Source organism: Budorcas taxicolor, chromosome 6 (assembly GCF_023091745.1).
Source record: "Budorcas taxicolor isolate Tak-1 chromosome 6, Takin1.1, whole genome shotgun sequence".
NCBI lineage: Eukaryota > Metazoa > Chordata > Mammalia > Artiodactyla > Bovidae > Budorcas > Budorcas taxicolor.
In genome coordinates, this window is record NC_068915.1 from 4796673 (window position 1) to 4820456 (window position 23784).

Below are 23784 nucleotides of genomic sequence, written 5' to 3' on the forward strand. Positions count from 1 at the left end.
ATGCACCACCTACAGAAAGTTCTGGCTCTTTGGGCCTAAAGAGTGTGGCGTGGCCTGGCCTTGCTTGCTTCAGCCACACCTAACTTTTTCCACTTTCCAGGACAAGCCATGTACTTGGACACTTTTCTGACTTTTTCATTGCTTTTCTCAGTTTGTGGGTACTCTTTCCTCCCCCATACTTGGTTGCCTGGGATTCTCTTCCTCATCCTTCAGAACTCTACACTAAAATCTCTACTAAGAGAAACTTTTAAAAGGGAGTCAGCTGCTTCTTTTTCCACGTTCCTACGGAAACAGGCACAAACATACCTTATGGAACTAATCACATTTTCACTGATGCTTCTGTCCCCCCACCAGGCTGTGAACTTCTGAAAGGCCAGCATTATGTCCTATCTTGAAATATCAGCACCAAGACATATATGGTACACAGTAGGCACTTAGTAGTGGCTTCCCTGTGACTCAGTGATAAAGAATCTAGCTGTCAATGCAGGAGATGAAAGAGACCAGGGTTTGATCCCTGTGTTAGGAAGATCCCCTGGAGAAGGAAACAACACCACACTCCTGTATTCTTGCCTGGAGAATTCCATGGACAGAGGAGCCTGGCCGGCCCCAGTCCATGGGGTTGCAATAGTCAGACTTGACTTAGCAGTTAAACCATCACCAACAGGCACTTAATAAAGGTGTGTTACTGAATTCTCCAGTGACCTGTTTGGGACCATATCTCATAAGTGCAGAAGTCATTCTTGCAGATCTTCTGAGCAGAGATCCACTTCCTCCATTGTCTCATCTGCTAAAAATATACGTACAATGATCTCAGCGTCCCTTTTAGCGTTTAAAAATTCTAAGGCTTTTATAAAGTGATTTTGTGAAGTAAATCCGTTTAATAAATCCACCTACTGCACTGTTTTCATCCAGGAGACACAAAACTTAAGGAGTTGCATTGCACTGCTCTCTCTGGTGACCAGGTATTTAAGAACAATATGATCGGGGTAAGGCTGATTTTCATCTTATCTTTGTTTTTCCGTGGCAATGAGAAGCGGGCAAGTATTTTTCATGGTTTCATTACTGACTCTATATCTTAACAAACTGTATGTTCTGAGAACTTAAAATCCAAGGGTCTAAAAACCAGGTTTGCTGAAAACTAGGCTCGCAGTTGCGAAAGTGAGATCACTAAATCACCCAGGTTTTTTGCACACCACCCCGCTCGCTTCCCCTCTGTTTTCCTGTGCCCAGGCCAGGTTGCTAATTAGGTAACTTCTTATCATAATTGCCTAGTCAGCCTTAATGGCTTCACACACCGCTCTGTCTCTCACTGGTCCCGTAGGGCCGCTTTTCAATTGTTAAAACAGCTGCTGAGTTTCCAACCGGAGGAGGCTCGGAGCGCGCCGAGCGGGAAGCGCTCCCCGGCTGAAGACTGTGGTAGGCAGGCGGCCGCGGGGAAAGTGGGACATGCATGCACAGTCTGCACACTATGCTCCCCGCCTCCAACCTCGATTTTAGCTCGTCTGCCCACCCCGCCCCCAAATCAACACGAGTTCCCCCTATGTGCACCCGGGTCTCCCTGACAGTGGGATGCCCTTGGGCGCGTCTCTCTGGGTTTCGCAGCTCTGACCCGGTCTCTGCGGGCCTCCTTCTGCTTCTCTGCTGCTGGCTGGGAGGTCAGGAGGGAAGTACGTCTCCCGCGATGCCGCCCGCGAGGGTCTCTGTTTGAGGAGCGCTGGGTCGCCGTGTGTGTGTGTGTGTGTGTGTGTGCGTGCGAGCGCGCGCGCGCGATGGCGCGCAGCGGGAGGGAGGGAGGAACTGAGCGGGAGACGGTGGGCAGAGGCGGGAGGGGGCGGGCGGGCAGCGGCGGGGCGGGCGGGCAGCGGCTCCGGGCTTCAGCAGTGACACTCAGCAGAGATCAGCACTCCCGGCTCAGCGGCGCGAGAGAGCGGAGCGAGCCCAGCCGCGCCCCCGCCGCCGCCGCCGGGTGCGCCCGACCCTCCCCGCGCCGCGCTCCAGCCTGGCGCCGGCGTCCCGAGCGGCGTCCGCCGAGCCCGCAGCCGCTCCCAGCTCCGCCGCAGCCTCCTCCGGCCGCCCGGCCGCCCGCACCACCCCCCGGCCTTTTAAAAGGACGTCCCGCCGCTCGCGCGCTCTGCCCCGGGGTTTCCCCGGGCCCCGCGCTTCGCCCTGCTCTACTTCTCAGCAACTTCGGCGGCCGCGCGCCGCCGGTTGTCTCCCGCCTTCGAAGTTTGCAGCGCCGACCGCAAAGTTAGGACACTTCGGGCGATTTCATTTTTTCCCCCTCTTTTATCTGCCTCCCCCTCCAAGTGCTTGTGGTTCCTGAGTACCAGTGTTCAGCATCTTGGCCGGAGCAGCCGGGGACGTGGACTTGTTCGCACACCACACCTCGGGGAGGGATCTTTCCTCTTCCCTTCAGAAAAACATGCATTTTGTAAGGTAAGTAGCGAGGAGGGGAAAAAAAAAAAAAAAGCCGACGTCCCGCCGCCTCGCCCAGCCGCCCGAGACCTGGCGCAAGGAGCGCCCACCCCGGCGGGCTGGTCAGGGAGAGGGCGAGGCGCGTACGCCGGGGCCCGCCGGGCGCTCGGTCCCCGCTGGCGGAAGGCGCCGGCTCCCGAGGAGCTGAGGGCGGCAGGGCGTGGAGCAGGTCCCCGCGGGTGCCCCAGGCGGGCTTCGCGCTGGGCGGCCCCGGAGGTGCAGGGAGAGCGTACTCAAGCCCGGGACGCGGGGCCGAGTGCCCGGGGTGCGGCGGCGTCCTGGGAGCCGCGGAGCCTTTACGCCCCGACTTGGCCCGCCCGCCCCGGGTTCGTGCCCTCCGCCCGCCGCTGCAGGAAGCCTGCGGAACCCGGGGTCTCGCAAGGCGCGTCTCAGCGTGAAGCGAGAAGCGAGGGCTCTGGCTGGTGCGAGGGGCGGGCTCCTGGCGGACTGTCCCGGGGTCTCTGCCCGGCCTTACCCCGGAGGACCTCCCACCGCTTCGGCTCCTCAGGCATCCTTGGCGGGTTAAGGCGAGCATCGTCAGAGAAACTTCCTCGAGCCGAGCGGGGTGGCCCGGTGACCCGATCCTACTTTTGCCGGGAAAGCACAACTGCCACCGAGGGCACGCTTCTTCCCGCCGCAGATGGAGCGCCCCAGTCCCGTCTGTGCGGGAGCCGGGGTTCGCCCGCCCTTCGGGCTGCAGTCGGGCCGGCCCCGACCCTTTGGAATCCGAACGAGCGGCTCCAGGTCCCAGCTGTTCTCTTGGAGCGGGGGGCACTTCGGAAACTGCTCGTCTGGGGGTACGGTTTCGGTACACTCTGCTCCCTCGGTGCCCCCTTCTCCCGCACACCTCCTCCCGCGGAGGTCGAGGCGGGAGGACTCCGCGCAGCCCGCGCGCCCGCTGCGCGCGGGTCCCCGAGGCCCGCGGAGCTCAGCGCGGGCCCTCTGCGCTCGGCTCAGCTAGCCTTCGGGCGGGTCGCGGCTCCCCTCCCGGTCCCCTTCGGGGCGCTGCCCAGCTCCCGCTCCTGGGTACAAGTCGCTCCCAGAAACCGAGACCGTGAGCAGGAAATGAACCTGAGCAAATGTTTCTGGGTGTGTTTGTTAATTGGTGTAACAGAATTCTTTTTAGCAACTTAGTTGGGTTGTAAATTTTTTTTTTTACGTCTCATCTTTCGATCCCGCTAAATCGCACAAAATACATGTGTATGTATTTTCGTTGCTGATCTCTCCGAACACACTAAGCTCTCTTAAGCCCCCTCCACCCCTCCTCCTCCCGCCTCGCTTCCTGAACCTTTTTTTCTTTTCTGAAGGAGGGAATCTCCGTACCTCCTCCTCCTCTCCTCCCACCCGATCCCTGAGCGCCTGTGAGAACCAGGGGAGTCGTCAATGGAAATAAATAGGACCCCGCTCCATTCTCCGCCCCCTTCAAACAAGTAAAATCCTCCCCGGGCTCGCAGAAGTAGAGATAAAACATCCCTCCCGAGGGAGCGGTTGTTGGCATTTGATGGGATTGAATTGTTTTATTATCCTGAAAGACGTGTCGGATGGATGCGAGAGCAAAGATGCGAACAGACCAGAGTGTACTGAGGGCTATCGGTATTTATTACTCATTATTGTTTATTAAAAGTGATAATAAGGTCCGTAACCCTAGCTTAAGGCTGTGTTTATAGTTGGTTTTGATTCTATGTCAGTCTCTTATTACAGTGGTTTCAGAAAGTGAAAACACCAAAAGGATATTAATTCCTCACACTCATTCTGCATATGGAATTAATCAAATGTCAAAAAAGATTCTGTCAGTTTACCAAAGTTTTAACCCATGAACTTTTATAAGGTTGCAGTCATATAAATGTCCTCATTTGCCTCAATTTGTCTTCTTAAAGTTCAAAAAACTTGGCAACATAATTAATTATGGTCCCAATTCCCATTTTCAATCTAAACCTGTATTCAGGATTATATTAAAATATCCCATCATTTATCCTTTAAAAGTGACTTTGAAGAGTTTAAATTCTTGACGGGGTACAGGTGGCTGTGGGGAGCTGGGAATGAGGAACCCAGAAATTTTGAGAAATACTATTTCATATTTCTCTCAAAAGCCCTTCACTTCTTCCTTAAAAAAAGAAGTTTTTTCCTTTGCGCAGTTCTTAACTTCAGTGAATGTACTTAATCTTTACCACACACTCGAAACATAACAGCTAGCAGCTTTGTGCGTATTATTGTTTTCCTTTGTAATGTCAGGACATTTATTCATTAAACCTGTATGTTGAAGTCGAGGTCGCAGGCTCAGCGTGGCAATAGCACTGTTTTAGTTAGTAACTATCATAAAAAAGAAGCTAGAACTCTGTAATGGGCCTAAATTGCTATGAATTATTTGTGGTTTAAATTACACATTTATTTCAGCAGAGATGAAACCATGAATACAAAACATCTTTTGATCACTTGCAGATACAGCTTTTATCTCTTTAAAATGTAACAAATTATATAAGTGAAAAATACCTTTCTGTGAATGAGAGAAGCCAGCTTCCTCAGTTTATTTTTCCTGAGTTTATTGAACATTCAGGTAGTGAAGTATGAATGTTAAAGTGTAAAGAATAATAGCATGTCAGGGAATGCTACATTTGAGGTAGCCACAGTGGGTCAGATAACAATGGCAACTTTTTCAATTGGCTTCGTGAGCCTGGTGATTCAGACTTTCATTTTTTCACTTGGATTTACTGACCAGACTGTGTGATAGTGGGGGAAATGTGTTGTCAAGCTCCATGATTTGAAACGAAGGTGGGGAAAGATAGAAATAAAGTGTATCTGTGTTAGCTACCTATGTTCATTTTTCTGTTCAGTCTGTCTACACATTAGAATTTTCATTTTAAAGCCAATTGTGTTTGTGTTGTCATTTTTAGAACAGAACTTATTTTTCATTTTGCCGACGGATGAGTAGATAGTAGAAATGAACAGTTATGTCTGAATTAACAGTATGAGTAGTATGATTTCACATAATTTGCCTTGATTTAAATTATTTTAATCCCTCTTCCTTAGTCTTCCCCATGATTCGGTGGTTGACTATAGTAACCAAGTTGTGTTCTCTGAAACTTACTTGCTCCCTGTCTTCTTGTCAGGTGTTGCTTTGGGGACCAGTGCATTCATAGTAGCAGCCTGGTAATAGATGAAACTTGCCAACGTCAATAGCCTTTAGGTAGACACCAGAAACAGTGCGCTCTATGATCTTCTGTACTGGGTCAAAGGCAAGCATAACCTGCAAAGATCAGTCAGATTATTCATTTGACCTTGAAACAGTGTCTACCTCTAAATATTTGTTTTGGAATGATTATTCTGAAAAATGTAATTTATTCTCCCTCATTGGTTCACAATTACTAAATAGAAGCAACAGCTTAAAAAGTTTTAGTTGGATAGTCAGTCACTCCAAATCTGTGTTGAAACAGATTTTAAAATTCAAGTCCTCCAACATTTAAATACTCCATTTAAAGATACTTTGCAATTTAAATCCTGAATTAGGCTAAGTTCTGCTTTATTTTTCCTCTGTATTGCTCCATTTGAAAATACTTTGCAATTTAAATACTGAATTTGGGCTAATTTCTGCATTATTTTTCCTCTGTATTGCAATGCAAAGCGATACCTAAGATGCATGCAGTTGTGCTTCCAAACGTTAATTTCTACCTAGGAAGAAAAGTAAATACTGCTGTTGTTGTCATTGTGGTTAAAGAAAGAAAAAAAGAATCTTATAATATGACATGGAAAAACAGAATTGCTAATATTTTATTGAGCCACACAGGGGTATATTGACCATACATTCAGTTTATGTTGCTTGGGAAACCAGCACCATCTTAGTGTGAAATCTATGTTTATTTGGATGTGTGTGTGTGTATCCGTTGCCTCTTCTGAGTTGCCACCTGAAAATGTGCTGTTCTGTGTCCCACCGATGCCCACGCCAGTGTCAGAAGCAGGTGGTTTCTTGGCTGCTCACTTCCTAAACACACTTCTTAAACTCAAAGACGCTATATCTACATTTGCCCCTCCATTTTGATTTTTTTACCAAACACTGCAAACCAATACATAGTCTTTTGAAATATTTGGAGCATATATATATATGAAATATGTAATATTAATTCACCCAAAATAAAAAGGCATTGCTTGTTTTACATTTTAAAAATAAGAGTAAGGCATTTGATCAGTACGGAATAAAAGCAAACTAGCAATATGTTTCTGCAGACTTTTCCCTTTGGGATGAAGAAACAGATTCGACCACAGAACAGCTGGATATTGGGTCCCATTACAATGTCAATTTTTTAAAGAACTCACCAAGCTAGATTTGATTTAAACTTTGCTTTAAAGTCTGCAGACTTCAAGTTTATAAGTATAGAAACTTCCAAGATTACATGTTATTCCTTTGGAAACTGATTTATTTTAGTAAGTTGGTGAATAGATTTTGGCTTTCATTTGTTAATTTTTCCTTGTAGCAAATTTGGAAATGACACATATTTAATGTTTCATATATTTCTCTGAAGTATTTATTTTCAGTTTCACTTATAAAAATTCTGAAATAACTCTTAAGAAATAAAAATGTGGCAGAATGTATACAGTTAAATTATCAAATGTCTCTTAAAATTATTCTTTTGAAAGAATTTGCTGCCTTTTGCATAGTTATAAGGAAAGAAAAAATATTTTTAGAAATAATGGGGTTATATAAACTTTGGAAGGAAGATAACAAAAATATGAGTTGATTGAAAATCAACTCATTTGCGTGGAACTCGGAAGGCACGCTCAATCGTGTCTGACTCTTTGTGACCCCATGGACTGTAGCCCTCCCCGTGCTCCTGTGTCCATGGGATTCTCCAGGCAAGAACGCTGCAGGGTAACCATTTCCTTCTCCAGGGGATCTTCCCAACCCAGAGACTGAACCCGGATCTCCTGCACTGCATGCAGATCCTTTCCCCTCTGGGCCACTAGGAAACTCCAGCATTTTCTCTTAGACACTGCCTCTGCAGTGTGGAGATCTCACATGTAATAACCAAAGAACAAAACTCAAGTTAGCCATATGTACTCGTGTCTGTTTTCTAGCTGAAGTGATTTCAACCAATAGTCTCAATGGTTTCAGCCAATACTAAAGGAACTGGTAACTTTTAAGTTTTTGTCTGTTAGTCTTTCTTCTCCCTAACATGAAACTGAGGTCAGAGCCCTCTTCTTCCAGCTGCACACTCAAACAGCAATGTATTCCATAATCAGAAGAGATAGCCAAAACACATGGGTCATATTCAAATGGGCGTTTTACTAATAACAAAAGATTTCATAGCTGCCCCTTTCTCTCTGTGGCAACGTCCATATATATATAGATCTAGACAAAATATGAAAGTTTATCATTTTCTAAAATAAGTAGTGAAAACTGACTCCATAATTAGAAAGATTTGTGAGGCATGATACCCTCTTTTGGAAATCACCGTGATTGTTTTTAAAGTTATGGAGACTATGAATAAGTGTTTGTATGCAAAGATAGATAATATCATATCTCGACAGCTGACAAAATGACAAATGCCGTGGTGCTTACAGGGAAATATTATGTTTAAAAGGGGAAAATCTAATGTAAAAGAGCTTGCTTTATTCAGGGTTAATTTCTCCAAAGTAGGTGCCTCTTGGAGTAGATAGATGTTTACAACTTATGGCACATCACAATGAAAAGTAAACCCTAGCAATGCCTGTGAACCTAGGAGATGGCTTTCATTATTTTCTTTTGCCCAAGTCATACGAACTCTAAGCCCATAGGCATTGCCAAGTGTAACATTATGCATTTTATTCCAGCAATAAAATGTGTTTCGGACTAAATTATCAGTCATACCAAACACATACCCATGAACATCAGTGTATTTGATCCTTCTTAGTTATCTTGTTTAAAATACATTTAAAGGTAAATAATAAATACTAGTATATATATCATGATTTAAATCTAAATGTTGTTCATAGGTTGATAGTACCCAGTAAATGTTGTAATTTCACATTAAATTATAACATTCACTAAAATTCCCTGATATTATCAAAAGCTTCAAATCAGGTTGATTCAGAAGTAACTAGATCCTGTAATTGAAGAGATATTTGTAGCCAGCAGGGGCGACAGAGATCAGAAACAGCAGTGCTGGCCAGAACACCAGGCAAACTGAGAAAGACACAGCGGCCACTTGACTCTCGGCCTCTCCAAGTCTCAGCTGGAGAGCGTCTTGGTTCTAGCACTGATCCTTCAAAGTTTGCTAAAATCGCTATGAAAATACATTACTTTCTGTGGAAAAATAAAATTGCCTGTTTAACGGGAGATGCAAATTTAACACTCTAACAATTGCAGTAGCAGAATTAACTGTACTAGTAGATAAACTGACAGGTCCGCCAAGACATGTCCTGAGAGGTATTGGGGACCCTGCCTCAACGAGGTCTCTCACGGTACTAAATACCACCTGAAAAAATTTGACTGTTCATTTTTAAAGTAATTTTGTTTTTCACTGGCCTCTATAAATATGAAAATATCCCTGGGATGGGAAACAGGGTAAGCAGCAGTTGGCTAATATCTTCCAAAGATGTTCAGTTCAGTTCAGTTCTGTCGCTCAGTCGTGTCTGACTCTTTGTGACCCCATGAATTGCAGCACACCAGGCCTCCCTGTCCATCCCCAACTCCCGGAGTTCACTCAGACTCGAGTCCATCGAGTCAGTGATGCCATCCAGCCATCTCATCCTCTGTCGTCCCCTTCTCCTCCTGCCCCCAATCCCTCCCAGCATCAGAGTCTTTGCCAATGAGTCAACTCTTTGCATGAGGTGGCCAAAGGACTGGAGTTTCAGCTTTAGCATCATTCCTTCCAAAGAAATCCCAGGGCAGATGTTAATAGCTAGATAAAGCAGATTGGAATGCGGCTAGTTTAAGACAGAATTTGAAAGAGGGTGTGTCTTGGGCTCTCTCAGCTCTCCTTTAGACAGCCTACCTCTAGTACACACCTCTTCTATGTTCTCTTCCTCTGGTGATCGATGCTCAGTTTCTTACACTCTAGTGTAAGTTACACCCAGGGCCAGCTTCTTGGGCTGCATTAGAAGACCCCAGTGCTCAGTTGAATGCTCTGCCATTGCTGAAATTCTGTTGTTGCAATCTTGAAATTCTTTGTTTATGAATAAGAGATCTTATATTGGGTCCCACAAACTGTGTAACTCACCATATCATAAGGTCATTGAAAAAAAATGGCCAAGGTGATAGCTTCTATGAAGTAAAAATAATGTGAAGTGAAAATGACATTCTAATCAGGCTTTATAAGAAGTAAGCTCTGCTCACAAATTAACTAGAAAAAAATTAAAATATACAATTGAATCCACTATAATTAATTATGATATTTATCTCAGTATGGAATGGCTTGTTATTTTATACAAATGAAACATATCATATATATATATTTTTTAAATCACAACTCTAGGAGATTTGGAGACAACACATTACAGAGCCAGAGATACTGAAAGAAGGTGAACAGGTAGCTGAAAAAGCCTCAGTTACATTAGTCATCATAATCTTCAAAAGTATTCTTAATTATTTGTGCAAACGTCTCATAATTCCTGTTATCGATAATTAGATATTGTACTCCATTATTTTCTGAATATTTCAGTATTTTAAGAGTTAAAAAGTCTCATCTTCATGCTCATAAGAACATATGTTACATTCTGAAATTTTTAAAAATTTTATTGTTTTACAGTGTAGTCAGTTATTAATGTGTTAAAGTTGTTTCTGTGCTTTGGATTTCACAATGTGAATGGAAAAGATTCTATTTATTAATATTATCATAGCCCTTGACTGTTTGTAAGATATTTCCACATCTATCATTTTCCTTAATCTTCACAGGAACCCAGTGAGGAAGTTATTATGTCCTCCTACTGAGAAATCTGAGACTCAAGTTTCAGACAAACTGAGATAAACTTATCTGAACTTACAAACTTTTAACATAAAGTGATAGCTCTTTGGTTTCAGAACTAAAATTGATAAAAATATCTAAATTTTTAAAAGTTTAGATTAATTGCCAAATTAATTTGCAAGGATACAATCTGCTTAGTTTTTTAAAATAATTTAATGATTAAAAAATACCATTATTATTGTATAAGCCCACAAGACCTCAATCATAGGCTGCCTATGTGCTACATGTTTCTTTGTTTCTTTGTTTTATGTGTTTCTTTGTTTATTTGATATTTGTTTTGATAGTTTAACTTATTAGGAAATTTTTTAGGGGAAAATGATTACATTTTCCACTTTAAAATCTGTGTTTAAGGTCATGCTAAACAACTTTTCTTTGAGAGTAAACACATTCAATTTAAAATAACACAAAGCTTAAGCAAGGATAAGTAGATAAATAATGCCCCACACCTGTCCTTTGAGAAGGCTAAAGGCTTTTTTTTTCAATAAGGAGCATTTTTGAAAGTGAAATGGGGTAAAGATTGCTCACTATATATAAGGTCTGGTATAAACCTCTCCTGTCTCCCCACATCCCCAAACACTGCACAGATTCTACCCCAATCACAAAAGGCAAACTAGTTCATCACTTTGCTTTATTAAGTCTACATATAGCTAAGAGTACTGGTACCCCACTCTAGTACTCTTGCCTGGAAAATCCCATGCACGGAAGAGCGTGGTAGGCTACAGTCCATGGGGTTGTGAAGAGTTGGACACAACTGAGCAACTTCACTTTCGCTTTTCACTTTTATAGCTATGGAATCAATTGTAGGCACATCTCTTTTCCTTTCTTTAGCCCTCCCCTTAATTAGTTACACTGACCAGCCATGCAAACCTAAGTATTAAAATGCGCCAAGATACACTGTTTGTTGTGCCTGATGTATATATGTGTGTGTAACAGACAAAGATTTAACATACTTTAGAAACAAGTTGTCTGGAAAAAGAAACAGTAGAACATTTTCCTCACAAGGTGGAGTCTAAGGAGAAAATTAAAAATTAAAGAACAAATTACAAGTGTATTAGAGACATATACCCTCTAATTTTGAAACATATTCCAACTATATATGGTAGGTTTAGTACTGAAAAATCAGTAAGCTGCAAAGTCCGTTTTAACATCAGTATTCAGTGAGGTCAGTGGCTCAGTCATGTCTGACTCTTTGCAACCCCATGGACTGCAGCAGGCAAGGCTTCCCTGTCCATCACCAACTCCCAGGGTTTACCCAAACTCATGTCCAGTGAGTTGATGATGCCATCCAGCCATCTCATCCTCTGTCATCCCCTCCTTCTCCTGCCCTCCGTCTTTCCCAGCATCAGGGTCTTTTCAAACGAGTCAGCTCTTCGCATCAGGTGGCCAAAATATTGGTGTTTCAGCCTCACCATCAGTCCTTTCAATGAACACCCAGGACTGATCTCCTTCAGAATGGACTGCTTGGATCTCCTTGCAGTCCAAGGGACTCTCAAGAGTCTTCTCCAACACCACAGTTCAAAAGCATCAATTCTTTGGTGCTCAGCTTTCTTCACAATCCAACTCTCACATTTATACATGACCACTGAAAAAACCATAGCTTTGACTAGATGGACCTTTGTTGGTAATGTCTCTGCTTTTAAATATGCTGTCTACATTGGTCATAGCTTTTCTTCCAAGGAGCAAGCCTCTTTTAGTTTCACGGCTGCAGTCACCATCTGCAGTGATTTTGGAGCCCCCCAAAAATAAAATCAGCCATTGTTTCCACTGTTTCCCCATCTATTTGCCATGAAGGGATGGGACCAGATGCCATGATCTTAGTTTTCTGAATGTTGAGCTTTAAGCCAACGTTTTCACTCTCCTCTTTCACTTTCATCAAGAGGCTCTTTAGTTCTTCTTCACTTTCTCCCGTAAGGATGCTGTCATCTGTATATCTGAGGTTGTTGATATTTCTCCTGGCATCGTTGATTTGGGGCTCAGTGGTAAAGAATTTGCCTGTGAATGCAGAAGAGGCAGGAGACACCAGTTTGATCCCTGGGTCAGGAAGATCCCTTGGAGAAGGGAGTGGCAGCCCATTCCAGTATTCCTGCCTGGAAAATTCCATGGACAGAGTAGCTTGGTGGGTTATAGTCCATGGGGTCACAAAGACTCAGAAACAACTGAGTGACTCAGCATGCAAAAAAAAATAGTATTTCTGTACTACAATTATTTTATTATTTCACTAATAATGTGACATTTTTGAGAGGTAAGATTTGAAGTTAGTTCAGTTTTAAGGTTTTTTTAAAACAGTGATTTCCAAGAAAGTTGGATGGAATTGCACATTTCAGTGGAATAATGAGAGCCATTATAGACATGTATATCACGTATTCCAAATATCCTAAACGTTTAAAGCCCTTTAAAACACAAATGAGAAATAAGTAAATTCAAATAAAAAAAATATTTATACACACACACCCGTATTAATGCTTCAGCCACCGAATTCAGTCTTATAATTGAAAAAACTATGTTTAAAGTTTATTCACACTTACAAAAACAAGGACCACAAAGAGGCAGTTTGGAAACATCTCTTCGTCTTGGCAGGTTTTATCTTGTAATGAACACCCTTGACCCCCAAGACTCACCAGCTGCAGCTTTTCCTTAATGATACCCTTAAAAAGATTTTAATAAGACTGAAAGCCACACCTAACTATATGCCTTACTTTTGAGGTGGGGAGGAAGGAATGAGACAATTGTGGGTGTGAATTCCCACACTGGGTCAGTATTCTGTAGTCATCTTTCTAATGGTTCTAGGGGTATGTGTTTGTATTATTTCATCATAATTTGCTATAAGCTCTTCATTAAAAGTGACTGTGAGGCCTGTCTGCATCGTCTGCCTTTTGAGTGTCCTGTTCTTCAATCATCCCTTAATCCAGAAATAATAATGCAGAACATCCCGGGAACTGAGCCTAATCCTCAGCTCTCTCATCTCAGCACGTGCCTCTTAAAGCCTTTGCTGGATCTAGTGCCCAAAAAGCCTGCATACACTCACCTTTGAATCAGTTACAGCCCACCTTTTTTTACTAAACAATATTGATGTCTTCAGATAAGGCATATCTAGGGTAACAAAAGGAATAGTAACCGTTTCCTACTGTCTGTGTGATTATTGTTAAAAACCTAACATCTCACACTTTCCTCTGTGTTTCTAGTCAGTCTCTTCTTAAATAGGAACCTAACCTTTTACCTGATTGATTAGGTAAATAAAGGTAGAATAATCTGATGCTGAAACTCCTTCTGATATCTCTGTTGTAAGAGCAAGTCAAAACATGTGTCTTCTGCTGTTGAATAAAATTTTACAACTAGTTGGACAGCTGGCTTATAGTATTTGTTAATGAATAGAACTTTCTTTACTTTTAAAAGAGCACGCATGTCTACCATTTTTAATCTTATTATAATCCTGGGAATAATTGTCTTCATTTTGTAGATGAGGGAACTGAAGCTCAAAAGAGATTAAGTAAGAGGCCTGCACTTTTGCTCAAAGTACAAAAGCCAATAACTGTTCAGTCAGAACTTTTCCAACTCTGATCCTCTTCCTCTAAGTCCAGTGATTATTTTCTATTTTAAGAAGTTTGTTAACAGTCCCCAAATGTGAATGAATAAATAAATACATACTAAAAATTGCACGACAGGGGAGAATGGAAGAGAGGAGAAAAACAAACCAAAACTTAAATTCAAGTGTTCGCAGAAACATATAATCCTGAATTTATAGAGGCAAGAGACAGGAGGATGAGTCAGCAAAAGACGAGGCTCTCTAAACCAGTAGACTGTCAGCAGCCAGGCGCTGATTTGATCTCTGGGTCGGGAACATCCCCTGGAGCAGGAAATGGCAACCCACGCCGGTATTCCTGCCTGGATGATTCCACGGACAGTGGGGCCTGGCGGGCTACTGTCCACGGGGTCGCAGAGTCGGACAGGACCGGGCACACACATGCAGTGTCCTTGAAGAACGTGGTCTCCTCTCTCCACAGCCTTGCCTCTGAGTGTACAGTTTGTTTTGGGCCTTGGATTTGAAGGCCAAAGAATTTAAATACTTTTACTTCATTTTACCAGAACAAGATACTCGTGTGCCCTCTTTCTTCTGGAAATAAGACTAATCTAGTGTTTAACCATGGTCACTGTTTAAAGTCGCTGGTATATCTGTCTCACCCACCTATCACTGGATTATAGTATCGTGAGTGCAGGTTTTGTACATTACTGTTGTGAGTTTGTCCTGGGCTTCGGCATGGAAGCCAAATTCTCTTTGGTAGCAAGCAGGCTTTAGTGCTGTTGTACCAAAACAACTGCTGGCGGGGAGGAAGGAGTAAAGCTTCAGGATCAGCAGATATTGGGGGAAAGAAAATTGTCAAAGGCATTCATACCTTGTGTCCTATTTAGCTTTTACTATCATTTGTGAAACAGCTTCCACAAAGCAGCAACAACTGTCCGTGTTGTCATTTGTCCATGACACACCCGTGAAGCGTCACCCACCTCTGCTTGGAGTGGGTTCTGTGTCGCCGCCGTAGAGGGGGCGCATGGCCGTGCCACTCTGGGGGTCTCAAGAAGACACACAGACAGAATGCAAAATGGTTTGCAGTAGGAGTATGAGCGCGGAAAAGTGCACACCTTGATTTCTCTGTGGTTGCAGACGCTGGAGTGAAGAGTGCGTGGAGGTTTGCCCCCAGAGAGGGGGCGACGGTGCCCCAGCCACAGGGGTGGCAGGTCCTCCTGGCGCCGGGAGGGTGTAGCAGTGAGTCTGCAGGAGCAGAGGGGCTGTGACCCAAAGGGCCTCGCAGGCGTGGCCTTCAGACTCTGCTTCACGGGAAGCATATGACTTTTTTTTCAGCAGAAGACTGAAGTTGATTTCATCTATCAAGGGGACCGGGCAGTGCTGTGTAGAAGGACTGAGGAGAGATCCAGGGCACACGGGCGTGAGAGCAGGCAGGGAGGGGAGGGGCAGTAAGTGGGCGGTGGGGCGCTAGCCACTTGGGTGGACGAGAGAGAGCGCCTTTGAGAGGAGATGTAGCAGGGGAGGGGCAGGATGTGATGGGTCATGCAACGTGGGGACCAAAACCTCAGGGAACGTTGAGCTTCCTGGTTCAGCAGCTGGCAGAACGAGTGCTGCTGAAGTAATACCAGTGTGCATTGATTTCAAGGTAGCCCTGCAGCAGTCTCGCCGGGTTTGTTGTCTGAAATGGCACAGTGTCTCCAGTACCTTTCAGACAGCACACTTGGAAACCAAGGTTCAGGGTGGTTCCACGTATTTAATCTGCCCACAGTAGCAATGGTATAGAAGGGTTCCCAGTAACAGAGCCCAGATTCAGGTTGGCCACTCCACACCTTGAGGGTTAGATGCCTGCGAAAGGAAGGAAAATGGGTCTCGAGCTAGCAATCAGCCTGGAGGAAGCAGCCAACAACCATCCCCAGCAGCCTTGCACGGTCCAGAACGTTTAGGGATCTTTCTAATGGGAGACATTTCAAATTACCTTCTGACTCTTAGCAACCCCATGGACCACAGCATGCAAGGCCTCCCTGTCCATCACTAACTCCCGGAATTTACTCAAACTCATGTCCATTGAGTCAGTGATGCAGTCCAGCCATCTCATCCTCTGTCGTCCCCTTCTCCTCCTGCCCTCAATCTTTCCCAGCATCATGGTCTTTTCAAATGAGTCAGGTCTTCACTTCAGGTGGCCAAAGTGTTGGAGTTTCAGCTCCAGCATCAGTCCTTCATCAGTCCAATGAACACCCAGGACTGATCTCCTTTAGGATGGACTGGTTGGATCTCCTTGCAGTCCACAGGACTCTCAATAGTCTTCTCCAACACCAGAGTTCAAAAGCATCAATTCTTCAGCGCTCAGCTTTCTTTATAGTCCAACTCTCACATCCATACATGACCACTGGAAAAACCATAGTTGACGAGATGGACCTTAGTCGGCAAAGTAATGTCTCTGCTTTTGAATATGCTGTCTATGTTGGTCATAACTTTCCTTCCAAGGAGTAAGCACCTTTTAATTTCATGGCTGCAGTCACCATCTGCAGTGATTCTGGAGCCCCCCAAAATTAAGTCTGCCACTGTTTCCATTGCATCTCCATTTATTTGCCATAAAGTTATGGGACCAGATGCCATGATCATAGTTTTCTGAATGTTGAGCTTTAAGCCAACTTTTTCACTCTCTCCTCTTTCACTTTCATCAAGAGGCTCTTTAGTTCTTCACTTTCTGCCATAAGGGTGGTGTCATCTGAGCTTCTCGAAAGCAATAAAATTAAGCAAATATTTATTTAGTGCTTATTTGTGCAGAACTAAAAAAGTCTACATTGAGGATATAAAGAGTAAAAAAGTAATTTCTGTCTAAGGGGCACTTTCTTGGGTAAACTCATGTTATATAAGCCTCATGAAGGGCTTTTTTTTAGGGACAAGGGAAAAAACAAAAATAGCTATAATTCAAGTGAGATAAGAAAGTACAGAAGAACCAAAGTCTCTGGTTTTTACAGGAGAACTGTGGTTCAGCTTTATCCGCCTTCAAAGTCCCCAAGGAACTCACAATAGGCACTTAATAAACACCAGCTCACTTACTGACAGTGTAGAGAGAGAGCTCAGATAACAAGCCATCTAAGTAAACACCACGCTGCTGCAATCCTATTAGGAATCTCCCTAGGGAAAGTCAGGCAGCATCCTTTCTCTGTCGGAACACCTCCTACTTTTTAAAGTGCTCTGTTCAGTTTCACCGCTTTATCAGAGAAGTAATTCACCACGTTCCAGCCTCCTTCCCTGTCAGGCCCTGCCAGGCCCTGGACTAGCTGGGCTAGCCACAGGGCTTCTAATCTTTCTTACATCTGATAATGGACCTTGAAAAACTGTGGTGTCGCCCTTCCTCGCACCCCCCCTCCTCGGGGTTAACGTTGGTCAGCTGTTGCCCACGTGATGTGATCGTCACTGTGGTCCCTGAGGCTTGCCCGTGTGGGCGCAAGCCTTTGGGTGGCTGAGGGTTTTACTGTTGGCGACCCCATGGACTGTGGCCCACCAGGCTCCTCTGTCCATGGAATTTCCTGTGGCAAGAATACTGGAGTGAATTGCCATGCCCTTCTCCAGGGGATCTTCCCAATTCAGGGATCAAACCCCAGTGTCCTGAACTGCAGACAGATTCTTTAACACTGAGCCACAGGGTAACACAGTTCATGCAGGCAAATTCCTGAATGTGAAGCCCGGGAGATGAAGCAGGTCCTTCCCCTTGGTCTTCCTCAGTTTCCTCATCTGTAAAGGTCCCTTCTAGGCCCAATATTCGGTGGTTCTCGGGGCTTAGTCTCTCCATCAGGTCCCTGTTGAAACAGCGCTTTCTCAGAGAGGTCTTCCCCGGGCACTCAGCTAGCTCTGTCCCCTCCAGCCTTCCCCTCTCTGTGGCTTCCCCTCCTGCCTCTTCACCGCTCATTTGCATCACAGTGCTCCTGCTCTCAGGAATCTTTATGTGGAGCCTCTCTTAAATCCAACAAAGTGTAAGCTTTGCAAGCATGAGAACCTCACGCAAGCATCTTGTTCACTGCTATATTTCCAGACCTCAAGAGTGCCTAGCACAGAGTAAGTACCCAATAACTGTTCGTTGGATCAGCCAGTGAGCTCTGCAATTCCACCATGCTTGCTCTCCGAGAAAGGTTTCTGTTGTCACTGCCTTGTGGATGAATATCACTTTTTATTATATCACTAGAAGCTTGGGTATAAAAGATTTCTTTGATCATAACCGAGGGAAGATGCAGCCCATGTGTTCAGCAGACAGAGCTGGCAGAATTGCCAAAGCAAGTTTTAAAACCAGGTTTGTCCTGAGAACAAGAATCTCTCTGAACTCAGATAATTGAAGTACCTGGTTTTGTTAGTATGATGAGTAGAACTAAAAAAACCTTTTAGATTTTGAAGTTCTTTTGAGAAGGTGGTATGTGTGCTCTGGGATACATGGGAAGGACAGAACGTTTCAAGGTTGTTGCTGATGCATGAGTCAAGAGATGGATGAATTTTTAGAATCCTGCTACAGTATTTTGCTTTAATCTTTTGGTTTTTATCCTTGCTGTCACTAACACACAAAACCAGTAACAAGGGGCTTCCTTTGTGATCTAGTGGTTAAGAATCTGCTTGTCAATGCAGGGGACGTGGGTGCGATTCCTGGTTGGGGAAGATCCCACACCTGGTAGAGCAAGTAAGCCTGCAGACTGCAGCTACTGAGCCTGCTCTCCCTAGAGCCTGGGTTCTGCAGCAAGGGAAGCAAACCCAAAGAGAAGCCCGTGCTCCACAGCAAGAGTGGCCTCCGCTCGCCACACAGAAGAAAGCCCGGGGAGCAACGGAGACCCAGCAGGGACCAAACAAACAGTGATGGTCTCAGTTCAGAAGATGTAGTCCTTATTAAATTTGGTCCATCGATCAATCAGTAGTTAGTGACTGCTTATTATGTGTATTACAGGATGTCTGTAAAGACGGCTCATTTTCCTCCCTCAGACTGGCACACTTCAGAGCTTGGCATCTGTCCCAGTGACCCACTGGGTCACATCGTTGCTTTCTCCACTGCCTCTCCCTGCCTGTCAGTGAGCGCACAGCCTGCCTCTCTCTTGCCCACACCTGTGGAGTCCACCTCATCTTATCCCTCTGTCTTGGAATTCCTCTACTCTTCCGGTACTGTTCGCCAGAAAAGGGCCTGGGAGCATCCGCTAGGTGACACTTGGCAGATGTGGGTTCATTAGAAAGTTTTATTTTGTCTATGCATTTGGACACAGCTTATGAAGAGGTCTGGTCATATATGCCAAATTGCAGTGTTTTCTTGTCAAATATTCTTCATAACTTCTATATCTGTCTTCCTTGGTTTCCTGCTCACTTACTGAAAACAGCCCCTTACCAGAACTTTTGACAAAGTAATTGGCCTCAAATATCATGTGTCCTTGTTTGCATTCGAAATGTAAGTTCAAAGAAACAACTACTGGTGTGTGGGTGTGGGTGGGTGTGTCTATGTGTGTGTGCGTGCATCTGTGTGCATGTGTGTGTTGCCTCTCCCCAGTGTGAGCGTGTGTGTGCACGCGTGCATGTATGTGCACGTGTGTGCACATGCACACATGTGTGTGCACATGTGTGTGTTGCCTCTCCCCAGTGTGTGTGTGTGCATGTGTGTTGCCTCTCCCCAGTGTGTGTGTGTGTGCACGCGCATGTGTGCGCATGTGTGTGTGCGCGTGCGTGTGTGTGTGTTGCCTCTCCCCAGAATGTCTTACCACCTTTTCCCAACCTGAAAACTGAAATCAACCCAGACATCCAGCTACTTCCCACCCTGGCCTATGTATCTTTATGTTTCTCCTTTTTCTAATACTTTATCCAGTATAAAAATTAGCTCTTAAAAACTGCATCTAAGATGGCCAACACCTCAAAAATTATTTGATGCCAGCTTGAAATTCTGCTTGACTAATCTCCTTTCTCTCTGATTTCTTTCATCTCTCCATTACTTATGTTTCATCCTTTTCTTGTATCTAGGTTCCTATAATCAAGGTGTTACCTTTGATTCCTCACTCCCTACCTCCAGCTCACCTGCACATTCTGTTGACCCTGCCTATTAAACATATCCTGAATCTCCCCACTCCTTTCCACCTCTGCCATGAGGTTTAAGCCATTAGCATGTCTACTGTGAACAACTGTAGTAGCTTTCCCTTCATCGGTTCTTTGTGCTTTTACAGAGATGAGTTTGGTTTTTGCTTTAACGATGATCCCTTCCCCCAAATCCATTTTCTATGTAATAGACACAGTTTTCCTAAAACCATGAACCAGATCATGGTTCCTGGCCTGCTTAACGGGCTCTCCATCACACTCAGGATAGAATCCTAACCTATTCGTATGGTTTGCAAGGCTGTGTGTGGCGTTCCTTTGCCTTCATCTTTCCCCATCACCCACTCTGTTCTGTGGTGATATCTTTTCCTCTCGGCGGTACCCCATGGCTGTGCCACCTTAGGGCCTTTGCACCTGCCGTTTCTGAGCCAGGAATGCTCTTTCCCCTGACATTTGTTTTACTGGCTTCCTTTCCTTTATATCTCAGAGTAAATGCCATTTCCTCCAAGAAATCTTCTCTAAATATACTATCTAGAGGACTTCCCTGGTGGTCTAGTGGTTAAGACTCTGCCCTTCCAATGCAGGGAGCACAGGTTTGATCACTCGTCAGAGCAGATTTCACATACCACATGGTGTGGCCCGAAAAATAATAAAACATGTAAATAAATGTACATCTAGAGTAGGCATCACCACACTGTCTTTCCCACAGGCCTCTTAATTCTCTGCATGGCAGTGAAAACCAGCCAATAGTGTTTTCTTATTTATGCGTCTGTATAATGCTGTCCCCTACACTAGAACACAGATTGACAAGGTCACCCCTGTCCCCAGAAGAGTGCCAGGCATGCAGCGAGGACTGATTGCATGTATGTTAAGGAACAAGACAGTGAATGAGTGATATGGACGTGACTGGACTCTGGTGTCTGGGTATGTAACTTTTGTCTTCATAAGTAGATTATATATTCCTAGGATATTTCTTTTGAATGCTCATATTATTAACCTGGTGGCTCAGACAGTAAAGAATCTGCCTGCAATGCAGAAGACTTGAGTTCGATCCCTGGATCGGGAAGATCCCTTGGAGAATGGAGTGACTACCCACTCCAGTGTTCTGGCCTGGGAAATCCCATGGACAGAGAAGCCTGGTGGGCTACAGGCCATGGGGTCCCCAAGAATTGGACATGGCTGGGCTACTAACAGTTTGATTATCACATTATCCACTTTGGTTTGGAATATGGAGTCAGAATTTAGAAAATTCTTGTTCTTTTGAGTTTTAGCTCCTTTGACCATATCTTGTTTTTGGTGTCCTAAGAAATCTATGGAGTATCTTCCTGAAAAGTTCCTTTCATGGAGCTTTTACAGGAATTAATTTTATAGGCTGAAATAACTGTAAAAATATCAAATTTGTAACTGATATACTATAGTCCCAACCTCCAGTAAGCGTACAACAACCCACCTGTAGTGTGTTAATGATTATCTCCAGGAAAGGAGAATTGGGTTGTCTTGCCAGTAGACTTTCACACTGATACTCTTCTGTGCTGTTACTGGGGTTGTGGAAGCCCTTTCTCAAGGTTAACCTACAGCAGTAATCATTCAGTTCATGAAGTGGATGGCCAGGTTTCCATAAAAGCAGGCTGGTTTTCCTTCACTCTGTCCGTAGCCTGTTCTCCCTTGTCTGAGAATTAGATACAGAGGAACCCAAGTTGCAGTGTGTCCTGGAGGAGCCTGGCTTCTGCCCTGCGCTGCCGGCTTCTGTAAGAGATAGGATGGACTCACCCTAGATGGACCCACAGCCGCAGGGTACCTTGAGAGCAAGCCATCATCATGGATAGTTCTCCTGCCCACAGCGGATGTGTCTTAACTCTCAGTCTGCGGTTTTCCCCCTGAACCATGCTTCCAGGTGAGGGGACAGAGATTTTGTGTGGAAAAGAGAATAGTGATTTTTGAAACTGTCTTGTAGCCTGTCTTGAAGAAATACTTGTCCTTGCCTCTGGAGTCTTTCTCCATGGTCTCAGGCACATGAGGTGACCTTTTAAGGACCCTCTTCAGAACTCATCCCGGGAATTTCAGCAATGGCTAAGAAACATAGGTTGTAAACCACAGGACTTGATCGTCTTTTAGCTAAGCTTTCACACCCTTTAGAAAGGTGCATTTTGCTTTTACAGATCTTTGTCATTAGTTTCATACTGCTCTCTCTTCGCCTCTGCATAAGAATATTTTCTTCCTCACTTCTTGCTAGACTGCAGGTACCTCAAGAAGAGAGGAAGTCTTGTACAAGTGGCATATCATTCAGCGTCCAGCGCATGCAGGGGCTCAGCTGACCTTTGTTTAACGCTTCCTGATGCAGCCCTCCATCGAATCAACTCCCTGCCCTCCCTACCTCCACCTCCCTTTCCTGAGTCTAGTTCATTCTCCTCCTCTTACCTCCACTGAGTCCTATTCTCTCCTCACCAGTTCTTGGGGATTTTTCACTCCAGCTCTAATTAGCGCTTGTTTATAATCTCAGCCACCCTTTCCCTCTTGGTAGGTGTTCACTTAACTCTTATGCATAATTAACATCAACCCAACTCAGTGCTACACGGCGGACCGGTATGGATGGGTAGTCAAGGTCATTATACTTTCAGGGTATTTTTGGCGTGTTTCAACGGCAGGCACTCTGCTGATCGTGACAGTTCATATCCCATCTTCAAGGCTGATGTGTGATGCTGCTAGGTGCTGTTGGCACATTGCCACGTTCCATCAGCTGAATTTCTGTCGAGGATGGCGTGTGCCGTTTATGAACAACTTTGGGGAACATTGCACAAGAAGTCATTTCCATTTTGTTGCAGATCAACAGGAAATAAGGCTTAGCTGCCAAACTAAAGTAAGAAAAGCAACCGAGCATATTATTCCTCCCTTAGGAGCTTTCATTATTCCAGGAATCATTAACTTCTGAGATAGTGAAAATGAGCCCAGCTATTACAGTTGTAACTACAGAGGAAATTCTGATTGGAGGAGGATATTTAGAATCTTGTTTCAGTTTTACTTTGCATTATCTTCTAAATTGCTTTTGAATTTATCATACCTTTGAAGCACCTATCAAATGCATTTTAGGAGATTTACTCCTTCCTATGGTAAAATGAATCTGGCTTCTTAAATCAAAGACTACTGTCTATCTGTAGTACATTTATTTTGGCCGTTTCTATTGTTCATTATTCTGTTGGCATTAATGCTGCTGGAATACAAGGTTACTTCGTTTAAAACCTGATCCTCTTTCAACCTATTCTTATTATGTAGGCTTGGCTATCTTTTAAAATTAAAGTGCCCCAGCCTTGGCCCTGCTATGAACTGCATACCATGAAGATCAGAGGGGAGGGGATGACAGAATGGAAACTTTATTCAGATCTTTGGCATGTTTTAATTTTACATTGCTTTTTCATACTAATTTAATTTCCTTCCAGGATGAAAGTTGGCAATCATTTAGAGAAGTGGTAGAGGAGGTTGGACGCATTGCCATTGAAATGCCTGTGAAGGTCCTTAATCCATAGATTATTGATATAATGAACTCTTAAAACCCTTAATAATCATTCCACTCTGTAATGACCGCCCACATTTAGAGAGCTTTAGCCTATGAATTCTGTGCCCAAGGCTGGCTCTGCTCTGTAGAGCCACAGGAGTTGGAAATAGTGCAGCTGCATTTGAGGTTATCAGGGAACAGGAGCTTACCCAGCCAGGGCAGAGGACCACTCGGTGCTGACCGGGAGCCCTGGACTCCTGCTGGCTGCTTTCACCCTTACCAAATATGAAAACATGCCAAACCACAATATG

The 23784-nt window shown here is 44.4% G+C and overlaps 1 protein-coding gene across 1 annotated transcript in view; it reads left to right on the forward strand.

Moving 5' to 3' along the window:
* The first annotated feature begins 2306 nt into the window (after positions 1-2306).
* The window catches only part of NDNF (neuron derived neurotrophic factor), a 40775-nt gene continuing 19297 nt past the window's right edge, over positions 2307-23784 (forward strand). The window contains exon 1 of the mRNA XM_052642139.1: positions 2307-2436. Within this exon, the coding sequence (XP_052498099.1) occupies positions 2423-2436 (14 nt within the window). The 5' untranslated portion in view covers positions 2307-2422. The remainder of the gene's footprint in view (positions 2437-23784) is intronic.